The 19,416-nt window shown below is 43.6% G+C and overlaps 1 protein-coding gene across 5 annotated transcripts in view; it reads left to right on the top strand.

Moving 5' to 3' along the window:
- Tnik (TRAF2 and NCK interacting kinase) overlaps window positions 1–19,416 on the top strand; it is a 403,188-nt gene that overhangs the window by 323,185 nt on the left and 60,587 nt on the right. For 3 of the 5 annotated variants that reach the window (XM_021158657.2, XM_029475111.2, XM_021158656.3), the window contains exons 13-18: window positions 2,043–2,153; window positions 2,927–3,013; window positions 4,095–4,283; window positions 11,370–11,534; window positions 14,425–14,664; window positions 17,493–17,599. In XM_021158657.2, the coding sequence (XP_021014316.1) occupies window positions 2,043–2,153; window positions 2,927–3,013; window positions 4,095–4,283; window positions 11,370–11,534; window positions 14,425–14,664; window positions 17,493–17,599 (899 nt within the window). The remainder of the gene's footprint in view (window positions 1–2,042; window positions 2,154–2,926; window positions 3,014–4,094; window positions 4,284–11,369; window positions 11,535–14,424; window positions 14,665–17,492; window positions 17,600–19,416) is intronic. The other 2 variants (XM_029475112.2, XM_021158658.2) reach the window with 1 other exon arrangement.

Raw genomic sequence — 19,416 nt, 5'->3', positions numbered from 1 at the left:
AGGAGCCAGATCTACACACATAATTGTTTTATTCTCTGGGCTTACACCAATGCAGTCCAAGTCCAATGTTGGAAATGTCTGTGCTTTGGGTCTATAATCCAAATTATTCAGTCAGTTCCTATGATGATGTTTTACCCTTGTGTTCCTCTGAATTCTTTTTTCTGTGAAACAAATAATTGCTTGTCTGGGATCAACATGCCCGTTATTCTCTCTCCTCTTGTTACACTAAACAGGATGTACCTTAGCCAGGAGCTCTCTATACCCTTACATTCAGGGTCACCAGCACCTCCCAACTATGTTGGCCTGCTTATAATTCCTGAGCAGGCATCTGTGCCGTTCATTTTAGAGTGACTAAAATCTGGAAACTTTCTTCTGTTTGCTACTGCTCCTTCCTCAGCAGTAAAGATGAACAGAGGAACCCGGCCAGCCTATGCTACATCATCGATGCCCTGGAGGCCCATGTCTAGATCTGCAAGAAAGCCTCATCCTGCTTTTTTGGTGTCTAGCCTTGCCCTTGTTCATAACAATTAGGAGCCTTCTGCATATGCAAGTCCTATTGTATCATTAGGCTGCACAAAGCCCTCAGAGGGCTTTCTTCACAAGCAGTGCAAGATGAAAAGGAGTTGTCAAGTCGGGAAATGATGGATATCGAGTCCCAAAAGACCGCTTCCATCCTGAGGGTCTCAGGTCACTGATAGGCAGCTTGTCTGGAAGAGTGCAGCAAAATCTAGAGCATCAAGGCTTTCGCTCGGGTTGCTTGGCATTTTGAGGGGCCACGGCAGACATCTTTTTCTGGTGTCTGGTTCCATGGCTCTTTCACTGGTTGTGCAAAACTGGCTTGTCAGTGTAATGTGGTCGCAGGCTGTTCTGTCTGGATCATCTCACCGCTCCTTACCATGCGGTGAAGTGACATGAGAATGTCACAGGGAGTGGTCCCTGGTCTGTTTTCTCAGAACCTCCTGAGGAAGGGGAAATTGAAGCTAGTACAGGATCTGACACAAAAGACCACAGCTGTTCCCAAAATAGATGCCAGCAGTGTTACTGGGGAACTCATTATTTTAAGTGTGATCCTATGCACTGCAACATGCACTCTCACCCCTCATGCTAAATGCAGGTCATGTGGCTCCAATTACTAGAACAGCCACAAAAGCCATTCATGTGCCCTACACAGGTTCTAGTGTTCCATAGGTGGGGAATGGCACCACCCCTATATGACCTTCCCATGGCCCTTCACAGGTTCTGGTGTTCCAGAGATAGGGAATGGTACCATAGTACATGAGAGCCACCAGCTCCTTAGCTTAGTTCTCTGGTCTCCTAAACCCATTCCTTTCCTGAAAGTAGAACAAAGAGACAGATTAATTTGCGGGTTTTGTGCTCCATTTCCTGTGTCTCTGACTGCATAACAGTTGAGCTTAGGTCCTGGAACATAAGGCTGACTTTGAACAATTACTCTCCCTCTGCTTCCATATTCTCATATAAACCTGGGACAAAGGCATCTCCCTCCAAAGACTTGTGAATATTAAACAAGATAGAGACAGAATTTATTGCTCTGTCCACTCTGGGGCAATTGTAGGAGAGGGGGATGCCAGTGAGATCATGGTGGTGTCCCCTCAGTATAGGGTCTAACCTGAGCAAGAAGATAAAGTCTGCAGTCACAAATGGATCCTCTGGCAAAAGAAGCAGTGTGGTGTGAGCAACAGAGATATGGTCCGGGTGAGTCTATGAGTTCTGTTCAGTCGGTAGCCTTGACTATGCACTCTTGTTATCTGATCATTATATCTTTGGAATTTGTGTATGACATGATATTAAAATGACCGAAGAATGTAATTACTGCAGAGGAGTTCCAGAGTCTATGATAGCGCAATGGTCTTTTCTAGCCTGGTTTGACAATTCCAACCACCATGTCTTGACGAGAGTTCACATACATGGCAAGTACCAAAGTGGTCTCCATAACCCCAGAGTGCATGTCTGTCCATGGGCAGATCTCATGCTAACATTCCCAGCATTCACTATTATCACCATGTCTGCCTGTCATCCCACAGCAACAAAGGCGAGAAAAAGAGCTTCGGAAGCAGCAGGAGCGGGAACAGCGCCGGCACTATGAAGAGCAGATGCGTCGGGAGGAGGAGAGGAGGCGGGCCGAGCATGAGCAGGTACTGGGAGGTGGCGAGCCCCACACATGGGACCTCATGGGACCTGCAGCACCAGGAAGCTCTGGGTGTGGCACATGGTCTCCAAGGACTGCTCTATTATGGCTTTTGCTTTTTCTCATGCAACAGTTCTTACCTATTCAAAATGTCAAGTGCACAGCTTGAAAATGCCCATGCTTCCTACACAAACCAGGACCTCCCCTGGCATACCTGGAATTGATGACTTCCCAGCACTGAACCACGTCCCTGTTGTTTCATCCCTGAAGATGAGCCATACTGATTGGGCCATCTCTGCTCTCCAACTCTGAGCCCCTGATAGTATCCTCTTCCATTGATAAACTCACACCCTGAGTCACTGAGCAATGAGCTAGGTCTATTACAAAGACCATGAGCAAGCTGGCCTTGTATATGTGTTCTATCCCTGCTGCTGGCATAAGGCCCTCAGAACTTTACAGCCTTGTTAAGTCCATGGGTTCCACAAGAGAGGAACCTAATAACAGGATTTAACATAGTATTCCATTAAAACCAAAAGAGACAAAGAAATGCTGAGCCAGCTCTGTCAGCTGCTATGGGCAAAGGGGCTGTGCTTTTGACTGCATTGAAAGGCTTGGCTTTGCTATGGCCTCCTCTTCCTGTTGGGTGAGGTGTTGGGTATTTTTCCCCTTCCTTGCTCCTGCATTTTACTTGGAAGCTCTTGTCACTTTGCAATCACTTGTTCTTTCTCTCTCTTTTCCTCTCTTTCTATTCTTCCCAATTCTCTGCTGCTGCCTCTTCAGGAATACATCAGGCGACAGCTAGAAGAAGAGCAAAGGCAGTTAGAGATCTTACAGCAGCAGCTACTGCATGAGCAAGCTCTACTTCTGGTAATGGGAAACTTACATGGCTGCTTGGTGTTCATCCTGCATGAATGTATACATGCGTGTGTGACTGCCTGTGTCTGTGTGTGCATGCGTATGCATGTGTGTGTGTGTGTGTGTGTGTGTGTGAATATGTATGTCTTCTGTTTCCCTCTCCTAACATCCCACTTAAAAATATGAGGTCTTCCCTTCTAACCTCCCAGACCTCAGAATCTCACAGAGGCTTCATACAATTTTTGACCCAGTTTGCTAAGTCCTCAACCATTTAGCACACTTTATTAACTCCATCTATTTGTGAAAGTTTAGCATGCATCCAACCCTATTAGAAGTTCAAACTGCTTTCAAGACCCGCTGTGTTTATTGCGGAGTAATTCTTAAAGCCATTTGCAAACATGCTGGAATACAATCACAGCAAACGCTCCTCAGCCACAGTCCACTCAGCCCTGCAGTCATTCCTCATTTGCAGGCTGTTACCCCTGCCCTTACAATGGGCACAGTTGGTTTCCTGCTCATGCTGCATCCACTAGAAGAACTTTTATTATTATTACCACTCAGCTCTCCAAATGGGCTTCTTGGTATAGCTTTTTAATTTTTTTTAACTGAATTTTTACGTGATGGCATTCTGTTGTTTTGTTTTGTTTTGTTTTGTTTTCCCTTATACAAAAGCTTGATAACAGCTTTAGGAGTCCAGCTTTTATTTAATGGATGATTTAGATATGGCCTCTGGTTATTTATTTGCTTGCATACTCGATCACACATGTTTGAATGGCTGAATTACCAAATTAGAAAGTGGGTGACTCCTGCTCTGTAACAGTCTGACTATCCTGCATCTGTGGTACAGTTCTCCAAGGACATGTCACTTTTTAAGTGGTGTTCTGTCGGGAATGCCATTAAAGAAATAGTGTTTTATGGATATATTGTGTGGACACTAACATGAGGGCTGGGCTCATTTAGGGCACTCCTGCCCTTTTTGAAGTTCTGTTTCTGTACCATTTTGCCTCTGTCACATGCATTGCTGCTGCTCCATGGGATAATGTGGTCCTCTGTGGTCACGTGATCTCTTCTTTCCTCTTCCTGCTCTGGGTAGGAATATAAGCGCAAACAATTGGAAGAACAGAGACAAGCAGAAAGACTGCAGAGGCAGCTAAAGCAAGAGCGGGACTATCTGGTTTCCCTCCAGCATCAGCGGCAGGAGCAGAGGCCCCTGGAGAAGAAGCCACTGTACCATTACAAGGAGGGCATGAGTCCTAGTGAGAAGCCGGCCTGGGCCAAGGAGGTAAGGACAGAAGACTTGCTGTGTCCATTGGCCAGGCTCTCCACTGTGAGTTCCTTCACTGGGAGCACAGAATCCAGTTAGTGCTGAAGAGTTTGAAGACAGCCCATTGTGAGAGCCTCACTTCTGGAGGAGCCATAGCGTCACTGCAGAAAAAGTCTGATGCTGGTCATAGTGTTTTTCTTGTGTACCTCTGCCAATATAGTGGGGTTTTGTAGGGAAAAAACAACAAAACTCCATTATATGAGTTTATTTAGAGGAGCTAGGAGATGGTCTGGTTGGTGAAATGCTTGCCTTGTAAACACATGGACTTGAGTCCAATCCCTAGCACCCATATGAAAAGCCAGGCGTGGTGGCAAAGGCTTGTAATCCTGGAAATGGGGAGGTAGAGACACGGGATTCCTGGGGCTCACTGGTCATTTAGCCTGTACTGATTGAAGAGCTCTAGATTCCATTGAGAGACTCTGTCTCAAAATATGAGGTGATGGCAGGCACCTGAGGAGTGATGACTGAGGCTAGCCTTCGATGTCCACATATATGTACATGTACACACACACACACAAACATACCTTCCTCCTACCACACTCACACCAAGAATCCTGTTGGATGTGGCATAAGGACCATTAGTGGAAGAATATCATAAACGCCAAAATAGATTCTGGGATGAATAACATCCTGCCCATAGCCTGGATGCTAGTGTTAGACCTTACATTGCTGCTAACCCTGCCTTGTTCATTATGGTCTCAGAGCTGCACAATGTGTCATAGACCTGTGGCTATGATGTGCATTTTCAATACGTCCAAAGCAATATTCTCTCATTTCCTCAACCCTTAGACTCAGGTGGTATTTTAGCAATGTGACTCTCTGGTGAACTAGTTATGAAATGCAATTAAAAGCTATTTGGATTGGAGAAAAAATAAATGGGTTAAAACCAAATGAAGCAAAAATCAGTAACCCAGACTGGGACAAGCACCAGAATGTCTCTGTCAGCTCACACACAGGGAACATCAGTCTCCAGGCCTCTCTTGGTGACATCCAATGACTTCTTTTTATTCTTGTGAACATGGCTAATCACTTAAAGGGGTTTTTAGGTTAGAACTGAAGATCCTATTTCTATTTTTTTAATCTTTTATTTTTCTATCTCATCTGAGTATATGTAGGAATTACTAGAAATCATGTTTCTCCTAATCATGGTGGATAATGAGAGATAACAATCAAAGAATAGTATTTTCTGCAATGTTTCATACCTATATATACTGTTTGAACCCTTTTAATTGGCATTCACTATTATAGTAAAATAACTTTTCCACTGTTTAAGAACTAAGTCTACACAGCAAATCATTTTGATCAGAGAAAGGATCGTGCTCGGTCACTTTCTGATACTGTTGGTAAACATGATCCAGATTGACCTTTGTCTGGAGCCACTGCCACTCTTTCTTAGGTCAACCATTTGTTTGTGACTTTGCTCCCCAGCAGCACTGGCCCCTCTGTCAGTTACTTCTGCTCTTTCTTGTTGCTATGACTAAATACCCTATAATAGCAGCCTAAGGAGAGAAGGGGCTTATCTTGGCTTACGGCTCTGGGAGATGCAGTCTGCCATGGCAGAGAAAGTGTAGCAGGAGGAGCAAGAGGCAGCCAATCACCTTGTGTTCACACTAAGGACCAAGGAACCACAGTGATGGATGCTTCTGCTCAGTTCACACTCTCCTTTTTCATTCTTCGTGGAGCTCCAGCCCATAGCATAGCACAAGCCACATAGAGTCTTCCCACCTCAATTAATCAAATAAGCTAATCCCTCATAGATATGAGCAGAAATGTGTTTCCATGGTAACTCTAAATCTCATTAAGTTGCCAGTCAAGATTACTCATCAGAACTCCTTAAAAATCTATACCACTTCTTTGGGTAAGCAGAATCCCTGTGCTATTAAGCAGCAGGCTACCTGGCTGGCAGAGGCACACTGCTTTCTTCTACTTCTTAACCATTTCTTAGCCATAGCTGGGTTCAAATCTTCAATTGAGTCAGACCCACAGCTCCAGCCCCCATCACTGTGGGGAAAGTCGAAGGGCTGCCCTCTATGAAGCTAATGTCATTATTATCCAAAGCAAGTACCAACTGAAAACAGGGACTCTTGATTGCTCGTCACTTGAGGAAGGAAGATGGGCCAGCTTGGTTTGGTAGAAGTCTCAGGACCCCTTAGGGACTAAAGTGGGACTCCCAGAGTCTCATTTCCCAGAATGTAGATGACCTTGGGAATGAAATCTAAAATCATATGTAATACCTATCCAGCATTTTCAAAGTGGTAATCCACTATTTGTCTATCATAGGAGTTAGGGAGGGCCACAGAGAGTCTCATGGACCAGAGAAGACAAGAGGAGAGGCATAAAACTGTATGTCTTTCCTAGTACCTAGACTCTTCTAAGAAGTACCACATCTCCTCTTTGTGATATATAACTTCTGACCTTTCATGTTCCTAGCTCCTGGCACACATTTAGGAAAGGGACACCTGAAGGTACTTGAAAAGCATCCCAAAATTCCTGCCCCCATAGGCAGTTCCCTATGGTAACGTGTGCCAAGAAAGGAGAGCTTGGTGTGGTTCCCACTTCTCATCCACTTCCCCCCAGCTCCTATTCCAGCTTGCCTGCCTTGACGTCACTGTTTCCTTATGTCTGTCTATTCCCATCATTAAGTCCCTGGCCTGTCTCTCTATTCATAATCAGTTCATAGCTCTTGGGCTCTCGGAAGCTCTCTTGGGGACAAATCTGTACTGATAACATCAAGGTAATATTTTTGACCTCCTGATTACCCCGTTGCCTGGCCAGACCTCTCACAGTAAAAGAAACCTAACAGTTTTTTTTTTTTTTTTTTTTGGTTTTACGAGACAGGGTTTCTCTGTATAGCCCTGGCTGTCCTGGAGCTCGCTTTGTAGACCAGGCTGGCCTCGAACTCAGAAATCCGCCTGCCTCTGCCTCCCGAGTGCTGGGATTAAAGGCGTGCGCCACCACGCCCGGCAACAGTTTTAACCTAGCAGAAGTAACAGGCACACAACCAACATAGCTGTGTCACCAAGCACTCCACATATGATGGTCTCTGGCCACCACCATAAATCTGGGTGGCATCTAGTGGATGACATCATTCATGATATCAGGCTTTCCAGGCACCAGTCTTCTTCCTTGGGACTTAATACACCTCTGGACATGTGTGCAGACATTCTTCAACATTTTCATGACCATCCTTCTCTTTCTCTGTAGTTAACATAATCTGACTTCTAAATAACCATCAGTTAGTCTCCAAAACTATTTTCCTTCCTTTTTATATTATACCTCTGTCCACATCATTCTAAGGTGACAACTTTTCCTCGACAGTGGGATGCAATATTTGACCCTCTGTGGTGTGCATGTGTTCGTGCATGTTTACGTGTGGTCATTAAGGTGCATGCACCCATACATGCATGAGTGAAGGCCAGAGGGGAATTTGCATTATTCCCTTAATACAAGCTTAGTCACTGAAGCTAGAGCTATGCTGGCAGCCAGCAAGCCCCAGAATCCTGTCATCAATGCCTTCAATCCAATGATGGGGCTATTTGGTCTTTGAGAGGCTTATCAAACTTTGATGTAGTATTCTATTGGGCTTGGGTGTTGCTGTGGATTTGATTTTTCAGATTTAAGCCAGCAAGGAATGCAAATATCTCTGCATTACCAAGCTGGTTAGGCAATGTCATTCCTTTCAGAATTCTCCCATTGTTTCTTGATTTGGGTGGGAGGCAGATTAGCTCTGTGGAAGTGCTAATAAGATGCTGTGATGTCCATTGGCTGAATTTGAGCATTTCTTATCATCTTTTGGATGATAGAAATTCCTTTTCCTTTCTCATGTGCCCTAAAATGGCATCTGATGGTCTGTGTCACCCTTCACTACTACAAATAGTATTTGAACTTGCACCAGCTTGCAGCAGGATATCATGTTTACATGACCATGCATGGGGTCTCATTTTATTGTTTTACTGCTCCATCATGTCCCCTCTCTACAGTGAATGGCAGCCACTGTTGTGTGTACTAGATCCTTTGGCATGTGATCTTCTAGGGCCTCTATCTTTCGTATTGCCATGAAAGCACCATGGTTACAGATGTGCAATGCAGACATATCACATATGGCTTAACTGAGATTCTGGGATCTGAATTCAGCTCCTTATGCTTGTGCAATACACTCTTCCATTACTGAACGATTGGTACCCCTGGCTTTCCCATCTTCCTGACAGCCACTGACAGCTGAAGGTTGGAGTAGATCCTCTGCTGCTAGACCTGTCCTCAAGCAGGTGGAAGCAGATCGGGACTGTGCCCCAGTTTAGCTGTGTTTATCTTTGTTCTGTGGAAGAGCCACTTTCTTTTCTTCTCTCATAATGACCTTCTGTTCAGTTAGTAAACATAAGTTGTCATCAATCAGGGGACAGACCTTTTCCAGTTAGAGGAAGCTGCTCTTTAGTACACTCAGCTTTCTCTCTGTGAAATGTCATTTCGAACGTTCGGTTTAGTGTCTTTCCTCCAGTTCTTAAAGGGAAATTTTGGTGCAAACCACATCTGTGCCCCAACCTTCCAAAAGACTTCAAAAGCAAGATTTTCTTGAGATAAAATTACAGTCAAGGCCAGCAAGATAGCTCATCAGCTAAATATGCTTGCTTCCAAGCCTGACAACCTGAGTTCAATTGCTGGAACACACAGGTTAGAAGAAGAGAACTAATTTCCAGAGGTTATCTTTTGACCCCCAATATGTTTGTAATATACACTTGTACTGTGCATGTGTGTCCACATACAAGTACACACTCACACACTCATGTGCACAAATAAAAATAAAAAATTTTCAATGTATAGCCGAGTGCTGCATTGTTACAACTTTTGTTATCCAAACTCCTACTCATGAAATTTCAACACACTGATCCATCTTGACATTATTGATTGAATATTCACAACTGGCTATTTATTTCATAAGGCATAGACTCTTGCAGGTTAAGGCACTCAAAGGGTAGAATCTATAGCATGGCATGATTGAAAGTTTAGAAAATATGCCCAGAAGTTGCTTTGAATCCTCTCTCTACAACTAATCAAACACACAATTTGCATATGAAAATCAGCACTCACTTTTTGCCCTGTGTTTGACAGTTAAAAGTAGCACTAATAATCATTACAAGTATGCCTCACTCTGAATACATTTGGTTCTGAACACATGAAAACACGTTCATTTCTATACCACCAATGCTTCTTGGGATATCAGAGTGCAGAGAGCCGCATAGTTCTCTGAACCATATCTACTCTCCGGAGTTCCCGAGCTCAAACACGAGTTGTGTAAGTAGTATAATTTACAATTGAGGAACTAAGGAATTTCAGTAGTCAAAGAAGGGTCACTGTCTTTTCTTTAAGGAGTCTGGCATGCAGAACTGATGCGCTGTATGTTGTGGGCTTCTCTGTTGCTGTCTTCTTAGGGCTTTGAGGTCTGTAACAGTAGGTAGTTTTACTATTCTGCTTAGTATAATAGATAATTAATTATTGCTGATATGATGCTTTATGCACTCATAAACAGAGTGAACACTTTCTACTTTATATCACTGGCCTTCTGTGGCTAGTATGATTTGATATGTAGGAAACTTTTAGGACACAGATTTTCAAAACCAAAGTCAAGTGGAGGCCAATTGGACATGCCCCACAAAGCCTTAGTGAAGAAAAAGATGTTCGTATTACACATCATAGAGGCAGACCACTTCTTATCTGTGGCTTAATGTAGCATGTTCAAATGTTTAAGGTTAAAACAGACTTATTCTGTGTAGGAAATTGGACTTCTCTCTAGAAAGATTCAAAAGAGGGTAGGAAAGATAAGAAGTAATAGAACTTTTGAATTGTATTTGAAATCAGGCAGCAAAGAGAAAATTAAAAGCCCTTAGCTGGTGTGTAAACGAATGCAAACAGACCTGAATATTGGGTCAACAGAAAGGAGTTAAGAGCTCACTCAGATGAGTTCTCAGGGTGAGGAGAGTGATGTGTGGTATTGTCTTGCCGTTTTGAGATGCACTGGCCCTTAAGAAATACAAGACAGGGTAAGATAAACCTAGAACAAAAGTCTTTTGCTAACTAATGACTTCCACCTTGCCTTTTGATGTCCATCATGTTCATTTAACTTTCTCTTTACAGTCATCCTTGGGAACAGTCTATTTGCTCCTATAAACATGGACTGATTGGTAGTGACAGAGAATCTGTTTATAAAGAAGCACTAGCTCTCTGAGACACTGGAGAATAAGACATGACAATGGGTAGAAAGGAGAGAAGGTGGGGGCGAGGGGAACAGGAAGGTCCAGATTGCAGGAAGGAGCAGGAGGAGAGTTGGAGGGTGTAGGGTAAGAGTCCATGCTGGGAATGGAAAGCAAGGGGAGGAGCAGTGTATTTTGGGTAGCAGGGAGAGACAATTGAAAGGAAAGGGCCCTAAAGAGAAAAATAAAATGATACAGGAAGTCTGCGGAAGACAGCCATGTCATTAAGCAGCATCCAGGACGCCCACGTGCCTATCAGCAGCCTGCAAAGAAGAGTAGAGATCTTGTGTGCCACTTCGCCCTCACCAGTCAGTCCTTGTGTGGCTCTTGTCCCCCTGTCTTATGAGTCAACCCAAAGCAAGTTTCTATTTTCCCCCTAAGCTGTCTCAGTGCCTACTATAGTCCCCTTTGATTATCTGGAGGGCACACCATCTCCCTGACTGATCCCATGGCTTTGTGACTAATCAGCAGGATATTAGCTCAAGGGATGCAAGACAAGCTCTTAGCAGGCCAAGTATGCCCAGTTACCTGACATAGCACAAGCTAATGGGTGATGTAAGGTCAAGAGCTCAAGGGCCCTGCATACTTGCTGGAAATACTTCCATGAGAAGGAGAAAAGAAAAGGGAAAAAGAGAAAGGAAAGCAAAAAATCTTGCTATGAAACAGAAATGACACATTTGGGCTCTTTGAATTCATCAGAGGGGCATACGAATGGCTTTGCGGGTTGCTATAGAAAAGCCTTACTGGACAGAGCACTGACTTCTAACCATTGAGATTTTCTTGTCCTTTGACTTTCTAGGTAGAAGAACGCTCAAGACTCAACCGACAGAGTTCACCTGCCATGCCTCACAAGGTTGCCAACAGGATCTCGGACCCCAACCTGCCCCCAAGATCAGAGTCCTTCAGCATTAGTGGGGTTCAACCTGCAAGGACACCCCCAATGCTCAGACCTGTTGACCCCCAGGTATAATAACCTCCTTTCTGTTCCAGTGGACACTTGTGCCCAAGAAAGCTTTCTAAAGCCTACAGTATTCCAGCATGGCAGAGAAGTGTTGAAGCAAAGACCCTTAGTATAAATTCCATGGGAACAGAACCCTCTCTGCATCGTGAGGCTCCAGAATACAGACAGGAAACATGGAGCTAATGACTTTGAGTCAACTTCAAAGTCACTCTCGGTAAAGTGGCTCCTGTGGAGATCCTTGCAAGTGTTGAAGAGTGCAGGGTGGGGACAGCCATTCTTGTAGTCACAATCAGAAGAATTAAAATTCATATACAGACCTTTGAGGTAAAATATACATGTATTCTTCCCTTCCATGAAATATGGGTAGAAATCTGAACTGGAGACATGAAATGGGATTGGTGGAATCAATGTGTGCCTTCTAAGCCAGCGTTTCTCCTGGCATGCTCACCTGGCAGCCAGCAACATCTGATGAACTTGGTAAAAATGGATATTCCTGGGTCTGCTTCAGACTTACTGACCAGAGATGCAGGGTTGGGTCCAGTAGTCTTTAAAAAGCCTTGCAGGTTGGTTCTGGTGCCCTTTAGGGACTGAGAAGCACTGCATGAAGATGTTTGGTGGGGAGAGATTGTTTTGTTATTAAGAAAGAAGCTTTCTGGTATGTTCTTCAAAGATGAAATTCAAAGTGAAATAGAAGATGGAAATTCCATGAGGGGAAAAAAAAAGTAATCCAACCTTTCTCACCCAAATATCTTTCATTTCTTCCTGGCACCCAGCTGTGGTAAGGCTTCTCCAGTGCATTTGGAGGTCACCTTTGAAATATGAACTGCTGTTTGAATTAAAGTTTAAAGGAATGATGGTAAAAATCAAGGCTTTCTTGCATTTTAAGTTAGTGGTAATGAACAAAATGCAAGATTTTTCAGCACCAATTTGCTCAGCATACCTTCCTCTGGTTGTTTTTATCTGCATATATGTCTCTTTTATAGACGCTCCAAAAGGGGAGTTTTACAACAGCTTCTCTTCTTTTAAAAACCTCCTACTTTGATCTTATAATGAACGTTTCCCTTGTTAAGGAAAGCACTGTGGGGAAATTGCCCCTTCTGAACTGATAAGGAACTAAGAGTAGCCTCTCTGGGAAAGCCTTCTCGGGTGCTCCAGAGTTTTAGGGAGTACCTAGAATGATCTTCTAAAGTGAGGGTGAGTGGGTTTTGTACGAGATACTGCAATGCATTTTTGTTTTAATGTTATGTATTGTATTTAATGATATTTGCATCCATGTGAACTTTACAAGACCTATTCAAAACACTCAGCAGAACAGAGCTTTGAGGATTCTTCCAGCATGTCTCTGTGACATTCCAATAGGCACTGTAGACCAAAGTGGGTTTGGCAGGGCCTTGTATGACACCGATAGGAAGTCGAGACTGCTTGAATGAGCTGTTTAGTCAGGAAGCACTCTAGATTTTTTTTCCCAGCCATGATCCATGTGAGCTAAACCTATGGATGGACCCGGGCTCCCATGTGTGCAGTATACACCCAGAGGTAGAGGACAGGCTTCAGTATTCACAAAATGCAGCACAGGTGGAGGGATCCCTTGCACCCTAGATTTTCATGCTTTTTCTTAAGAGGTCAGATAAAAATCCCAAAAGTTATTCCTACATGAACAACAGTACCACATTGCCTGAGTGCCAAAGAAGCATCCTGATACCTGGAAATGGTGTGTGTTTTTAGTGGGGACATCCAGTCCTGTGGAAATCAGGTGGCCCATTTGATAAAGTGCTTTCCATTTGAAAACCCAAGTTCGATCCCTAGAAAACACACATAAAATCCAGACATGGTCGTGTAGGCTTGTGATCGTAGCACTGGGGAGGCAGTTAGGGGAATCTACCTTAGGGCTTGTTGACCAGGCAGCTTAGTGAAATTGCAAGTTCGAAGCCAGTGAGAAACGATGTCTTAAACAAAGTGAAAGACAGGTATGCCACAAGCCTTTAATCCCCACACTCAGAAGACAGAGGCAGGTGGATTTCTGAGAGTTGTTAAAGGCCAGTCATGACTACATTGACTTCTAGACCAGCCTGAACTTTACAAGCAGACCCTGTCTCAGGAAGGGAGGAAGGGAGGGTGGGACGGAGGGAGGGAAGAAAAGGCAGACAGGCAGACAGACACACAGACAGACTATAAACTGGGTAAACATTCTGAAGATGACACCTCTGGCTTCCACACATACATGTGCATCCGCGCACACACACATCCCATACGGTGGGTGGAGAAAGAGCACACTACCAAGGTTAGATGAATGTGCATGCACTCTTGGAGTAGAACTCAGGGTTCCAGCTCAGACTCCAGCTTATCAGCTGTAAAATTTAGGATGTGGTTTAATCTCTTTGTACCTGGGATTGCTCATATCTCAAATAAGGAGGATGGTTATCTCAACCTTGTGAATTCACAGAAGGAAAGACATTTAGAGTATTCTTATTTCATAGAACAATTGTATCTAAAGCCAAAGCTAAGGACTTTACAGGCAGGAGGTTGGGATAGCTTATAAAATATCTTGTGTTGCTGTCCAGGAAATATTGAATAAAAATAATTGTTACTGCTACCATACTACTTCCTTACTTCTTAGCAGTTCCAGACAAAACCAAACTGAACCTGTTTCCAGGAACCCTGAGGTAGCCCTACAAATTTTCTAAATTAAAGACTCTGAAGGGTTGCCAGATGTGCTCTCTGCAGCCTTGAATAGTAGGAGTATCTCTGCCAGTGAAGTGTATCCCAAGTGTGATTACTGCTAACTGAAAACTGCCCTGTCGTAGCTCTGATGGATTCAATTCTTGCATACAGATCTTTTTGTCCCTTTAACCTATGGGCTTCTAATAATGCTGCCCCTGTGTTGTGTGCTTAGATCCCGCAGCTGGTAGCTGTCAAATCCCAGGGACCTGCCTTGACGGCCTCCCAGTCAGTACATGAGCAACCTACAAAGGGCCTGTCTGGGTTCCAGGAGGCTCTGAATGTGACCTCTCACCGGGTCGAGATGCCACGCCAGAACTCGGATCCCACCTCAGAAAACCCTCCTCTCCCCACGAGAATTGAGAAGTTTGACAGAAGCTCTTGGTTACGACAGGAAGAAGACATTCCACCAAAGGTAGCATCAGTGCTGCTGGGTGTCTGTGTCACTGCTGCCATTGCCACCATGTGCCACCATTCCATCCCTTTTACAGTTTAGAGAATTTGACCGTGCAACAACACCTTCCTTCTCACATGTGTCTCTTCCTAAGCTAAGTCTTGGCTAGTCATTAATCATTTCTGATCTTCATCTTCCCAAGGGGACAAAGACAGAGAAGTATGTCTTAAAACAGAATTATAACTCTCAACACCAAACATTCTAGGCCATTTTCCTGTCCACATTAGCCAATAGACTAGTGGGTATTTTCAGTGATCATTGCATGTATTGCTAGACAAACCAAATCAATAAAAGAAAATGTGCTTACTCTTATATTTAACAACAAAAAACTTGAGCAGATTTCAAGGGTTCAGAAAATGGTATGGGGACTGGGTAGATGACTCAGTCAGTAACATGCTTGTCATACAAGCATGAGGATCTGAGTTCAGGTCCCTGGCACTCAAGTAAAAGCCAGGCATGGTGACTTGTGCATCTAAGCCTGGTGTTGAGGATGTGGAGGCAAGAAGATCCTTAGCCAAAAGAGTCTAGCTAGATTGGTGAGCTCCAGGTTCAATGAGACCCTGTTATACACACAGAAAGAGAGATAGAAGACATAGAGACAGAGACAGAGAGATGGAGAGACAGCAGGTTAGAGAGACAGAGACAGAAACAGAGCCAGAGAGACAGAACAGAGCCAGAGAAAGGCAGAGGGGGAAGAGGGGGAGGGGAAGGAGAGGGAGAGATTGAGAAAGATACTCAGCATTGACCTCTGACCTCCATAGGTGCATGCACGTGCATGCACACACACACACACACACACACACACACAGTGTCACACTCATGTATACACATGTGAAAACACACATACATGCACAGACAGGCTGGCCTTGTCTTTAAGCATTTTACTTAGCTCTTCTTAAGGAATGCTCCCTTTAGGGTAAGGGGTACTATATGTATTTGCAGACTCAAATTAATTACAGAGGGTTGAACTTTACAGAGAAATGACTAGTTTTCCTACTAGTGTTCCTACAGAACAACCCTGAGTGCTTTGGTTTTATCTCATATTACTAAGCTGTTATTTGTTCCAAGCAATGTTCTGGAATGTGGCTGTGCATCTGTCTACTGTCAACCTGGAGGTCTTTGAAATGCTGAAGATAGTTTGCACCATATTCTTCCTGGTCCATGAATCTTTCCCACTGTGCTTAGCATCCAGAGCTGTGACAATTGTAATATCCCAGATTTCCAGAAAACAGTTACTACTAACTCCATGAAAGAGAAAGTGGATTTAATGATTTACAAAGTATTACCTTTTCCCTCTCCAGTGGGGTCACAACAGGATTCCCATTATTCTGACAATGAAACAGTGCCTGTGCTGTGGTCTTCAGGGGGACTCAGAAATCCCATCTAAGTGGTTACTTAGAGAACTTCATTGTGAGAAATAAGCTATACACAAGAGCTGAAGACCCGAAAGAGGAATTGTCTTACTTAGCCACTCTTTAAAAACTTGATCTGTATAAAGCTAGGAAGAAATGTTAGGTACATTTAAATATTCAGGTTTCAGCCAGTCATTGAGCCCTCTCCAGATGTTTTCTTTGCAAAGAGGAGAGGGAGAAATAACAACAGCAGTGCTTAATCTGAACAGGAGTTAGACCAACTTGGCCATTTTGTTTTGCTTCCTTGATTCCACCAAAACGAATCATATTTTTTCAAAACAGATGAAGGATAACACATTGACAGTAATCTTCTGCATTAATATTCATGTTTCTTGCAAATAATTGATTTCCGTTGTACAATACCCAGTCCCAGAATCTTTATGCTTTGTGTTTGTATGCTTTATGAGAGGAGACACATTGGAGTTCTACTTGGTGTTCTACCCAGTTGAGCAAGTAATACAGATTAATGCTGCTTCCCACTCTTTAATATTTAAATGGGCATTTTGAAGACCCTTCCAGTATTTTCAATATTAATTTTGTTTTATATACAATAACATTTACTAATTAACAAAACACACATTATTTGGGTTTTTGATTGACAGTACTAATTTGCTTAGGAAGTAAAACCATCTATGTTTTCATATTCTATGAGAGAGAAGACCTGCAGAACTTGCCTGTGGTTAGAGCTCTTCTGCTCTTGAGAGAGCCCTGGTTCATTTCCCCACACACACATTGCGTGGCTCACAACCACCTGTAACTCCAGTTCTAGGAGATCTGATGTCTTCTTCCAGCTTCCATGAGCACCCAGAACTTACATGTTATATGTGCATACATACATGCATAGCATACATGGACTCACACGGACACAAATATTAAAATTGAATAATACAGTAATAGATTCTCTAGGCTCCCCGGTATGTGATTTATTGTCCGGGATCTAGACAAATACTCCAGTTTTTCACTAGAGTTCATAATCTATTCGTTAAGATGAGCTAAATGTGACTCCCTCTGCATGGCCCCCACCTAATGCCACTTTCAAGGGAGTAAGGTCACTCCAAAGAGGTTTCTCTTAGCTCCCACTGTTGCCCAAACAAGAGGTAATTTCTTCTAGCTCAATAGTCCAACATCATGAGTGCAATCTGACTTTTGTTTCTGAGATGGAAATGGCCTTCTGGTTGTGGAATGTGCCTCTTGACTTTTGACAGCAGAGCCTCCTTTGGCTTTGTTTCTTTCACTGAAGCATGAAAGACAGTTCTTTCATGGATGAGGCACTGTCTGTAACTTGTATCCAGTCTTCGGAGAGGAAGAGGCTCCTCAGACAGTAGCCTGCCTACACTGTGTTCCGGGAAATGGTTCTGAATTCTGTTTATCTTCCAGGTGCCTCAAAGAACAACTTCTATATCCCCAGCACTAGCCAGAAAGAATTCCCCTGGCAATGGCAGTGCTTTGGGCCCCAGACTTGGATCTCAGCCCATCAGAGCAAGGTAAGGGGAAGGAGATCACCACGATTATCCGAGATGCCTGCTATGTCTCTGATCCTTTCTTCACTTTTGAAGCCTATGTGCTTGTCATCTAGACTGGTGGCCTTTCAATAACTTTGATATGACAGGTTTTAAAATCTGGGTAAAAACTTAGAATCACAGACACAGTTGCAGCATTGCAAACCATTGTCTCAGAGACCCTATTCACAGAGCCAGAAGTACAAAATCCGAGTTGAATTGTAGCACCAGGTCAAGAAGTGTGCTCCAAGAACTACTGAGACATCACAAAGGTCTTGCTGGGGAAACAGTAAGTTGCTGCAGGAATTCTATAGCTTGGTACTTACAGGACCAGTTTTGATCAGGAAGGCATCCTCAGTGGCATTATAGAGGGTCTCTGAAATTTAGTCATACTTCCATGATTTATTCTATGTTCTTCCAGAATTTTCCTTCTACTATGCATATTCCTATAATCAGGAGGTTGCATTCAACTTTCACTGGATGGGGCAGAGATCTCAAAGGATGCTGGGAAGTAGGCAGTATCTACACAGTATCTGGGCAGACTTTATGTGGCAACAGATGCTGTTTGTTGCTGTCGTTCATCAAGTTTCCCTCGGATTTGTCATGATGAATACATCCTTTTTTAGGAGTCACTGAAATAGCAAGCGGCCTCTGCTTGGTCTATAAAAAGGACACATTAGGGCAGGCTGCTTTCTTCTTCATTCTGTTCATGATGAGAGAAAGTCCATGAAGTGGGGAAGGGAAAAGAGGACAGGGGCTTATTGTTTTGCTTGTATACAAAATTCTTAGCAAATTCACTCTGCTCTTACCTTGAAAGGCCTTAGGAAGGGATCATTCCCTAAAGGAGGAAGGATTCTACTTAGAATCTCAGGAGAAAAAAGATTCCAGCCTCATTCTAAGTAGAGATACAAATTGTCAGAGTCTGGAGTCTGTGAAACTCCTCTGGGGCTTGCTAGATCTGTGTCTAGCTGTGTGGCTAAGCAGCCCCAGGTTAACTCGAAGGTGCCATGGCCAGGGAACAGAGAATGCTAGCACTGCACGCAGACTGAGCATCATCAACCCCATTCTTCTTATCCCGTTATCAGCACCTCCTCATCTGTTGAACCGGCCCTAGAAGATATTTTCATTAGGCCAGTTGCTTGGAATCTGGCTGTTTAGCTCAAGCATCATCCAAGCTTGAAGTATTTTTTTATGCTGTCAACCAAAAAAGAAAGACTTGCTCTTATAGGCAAGCAAGAAGCAGCTGTTTGACTCCTCTGAATTGTTTTAATGACATGAGGGCCTAAGACAATGGGTGTTTTATGGCCAGTAATTTATAAAAGGTGAAGGTGGTTTCCCTTGAAACACTCAAATTCTACATTTTGTGCAAAGAATGTAGACTTTGAGAGAGATGACCAGCGTTTTTCTACTTGCAGTAGAGAGGTGGGAGCTAAGAGGTTGCAGCTATTCACCTACAGTACACATCATAAAGATTTGGGGTGAGAGAGTGGAGAACCCCAAATCTTCCTGGGAGACAACCAGCAGAACAACCTTGCTTTGGCTAGTATTCATGACTACCTGACGAGCACATAAGCTGTGAGTCACTGGGCTGGTGAGATGGCTCAGGAAAGCAGTTAAAGACAAGCGACATATAAGCCTGGCAAGCCAAGTTTTATCTCCAGAACCTGTATAAAATTAGAAGGAGGGAAGCCTGTAAAGCTATCCTCTGACTGCCACAGCTTGCCATGGTATGTATAGGCATCAATGTCCAGCATCTTTCTCTATGCCCCGAGTTCACTGATGCAGCTAGGGTGGCTAGCCAA

Source organism: Mus caroli, unplaced genomic scaffold, assembly GCF_978045245.1.
Source record: "Mus caroli unplaced genomic scaffold, Mus_caroli_1 scaffold_3, whole genome shotgun sequence".
Classification (NCBI taxonomy): Eukaryota; Metazoa; Chordata; class Mammalia; order Rodentia; family Muridae; genus Mus; species Mus caroli.
Note: the sequence above shows the minus strand (reverse complement) of the source record. Positions and strands in the feature narration are given on the sequence as shown.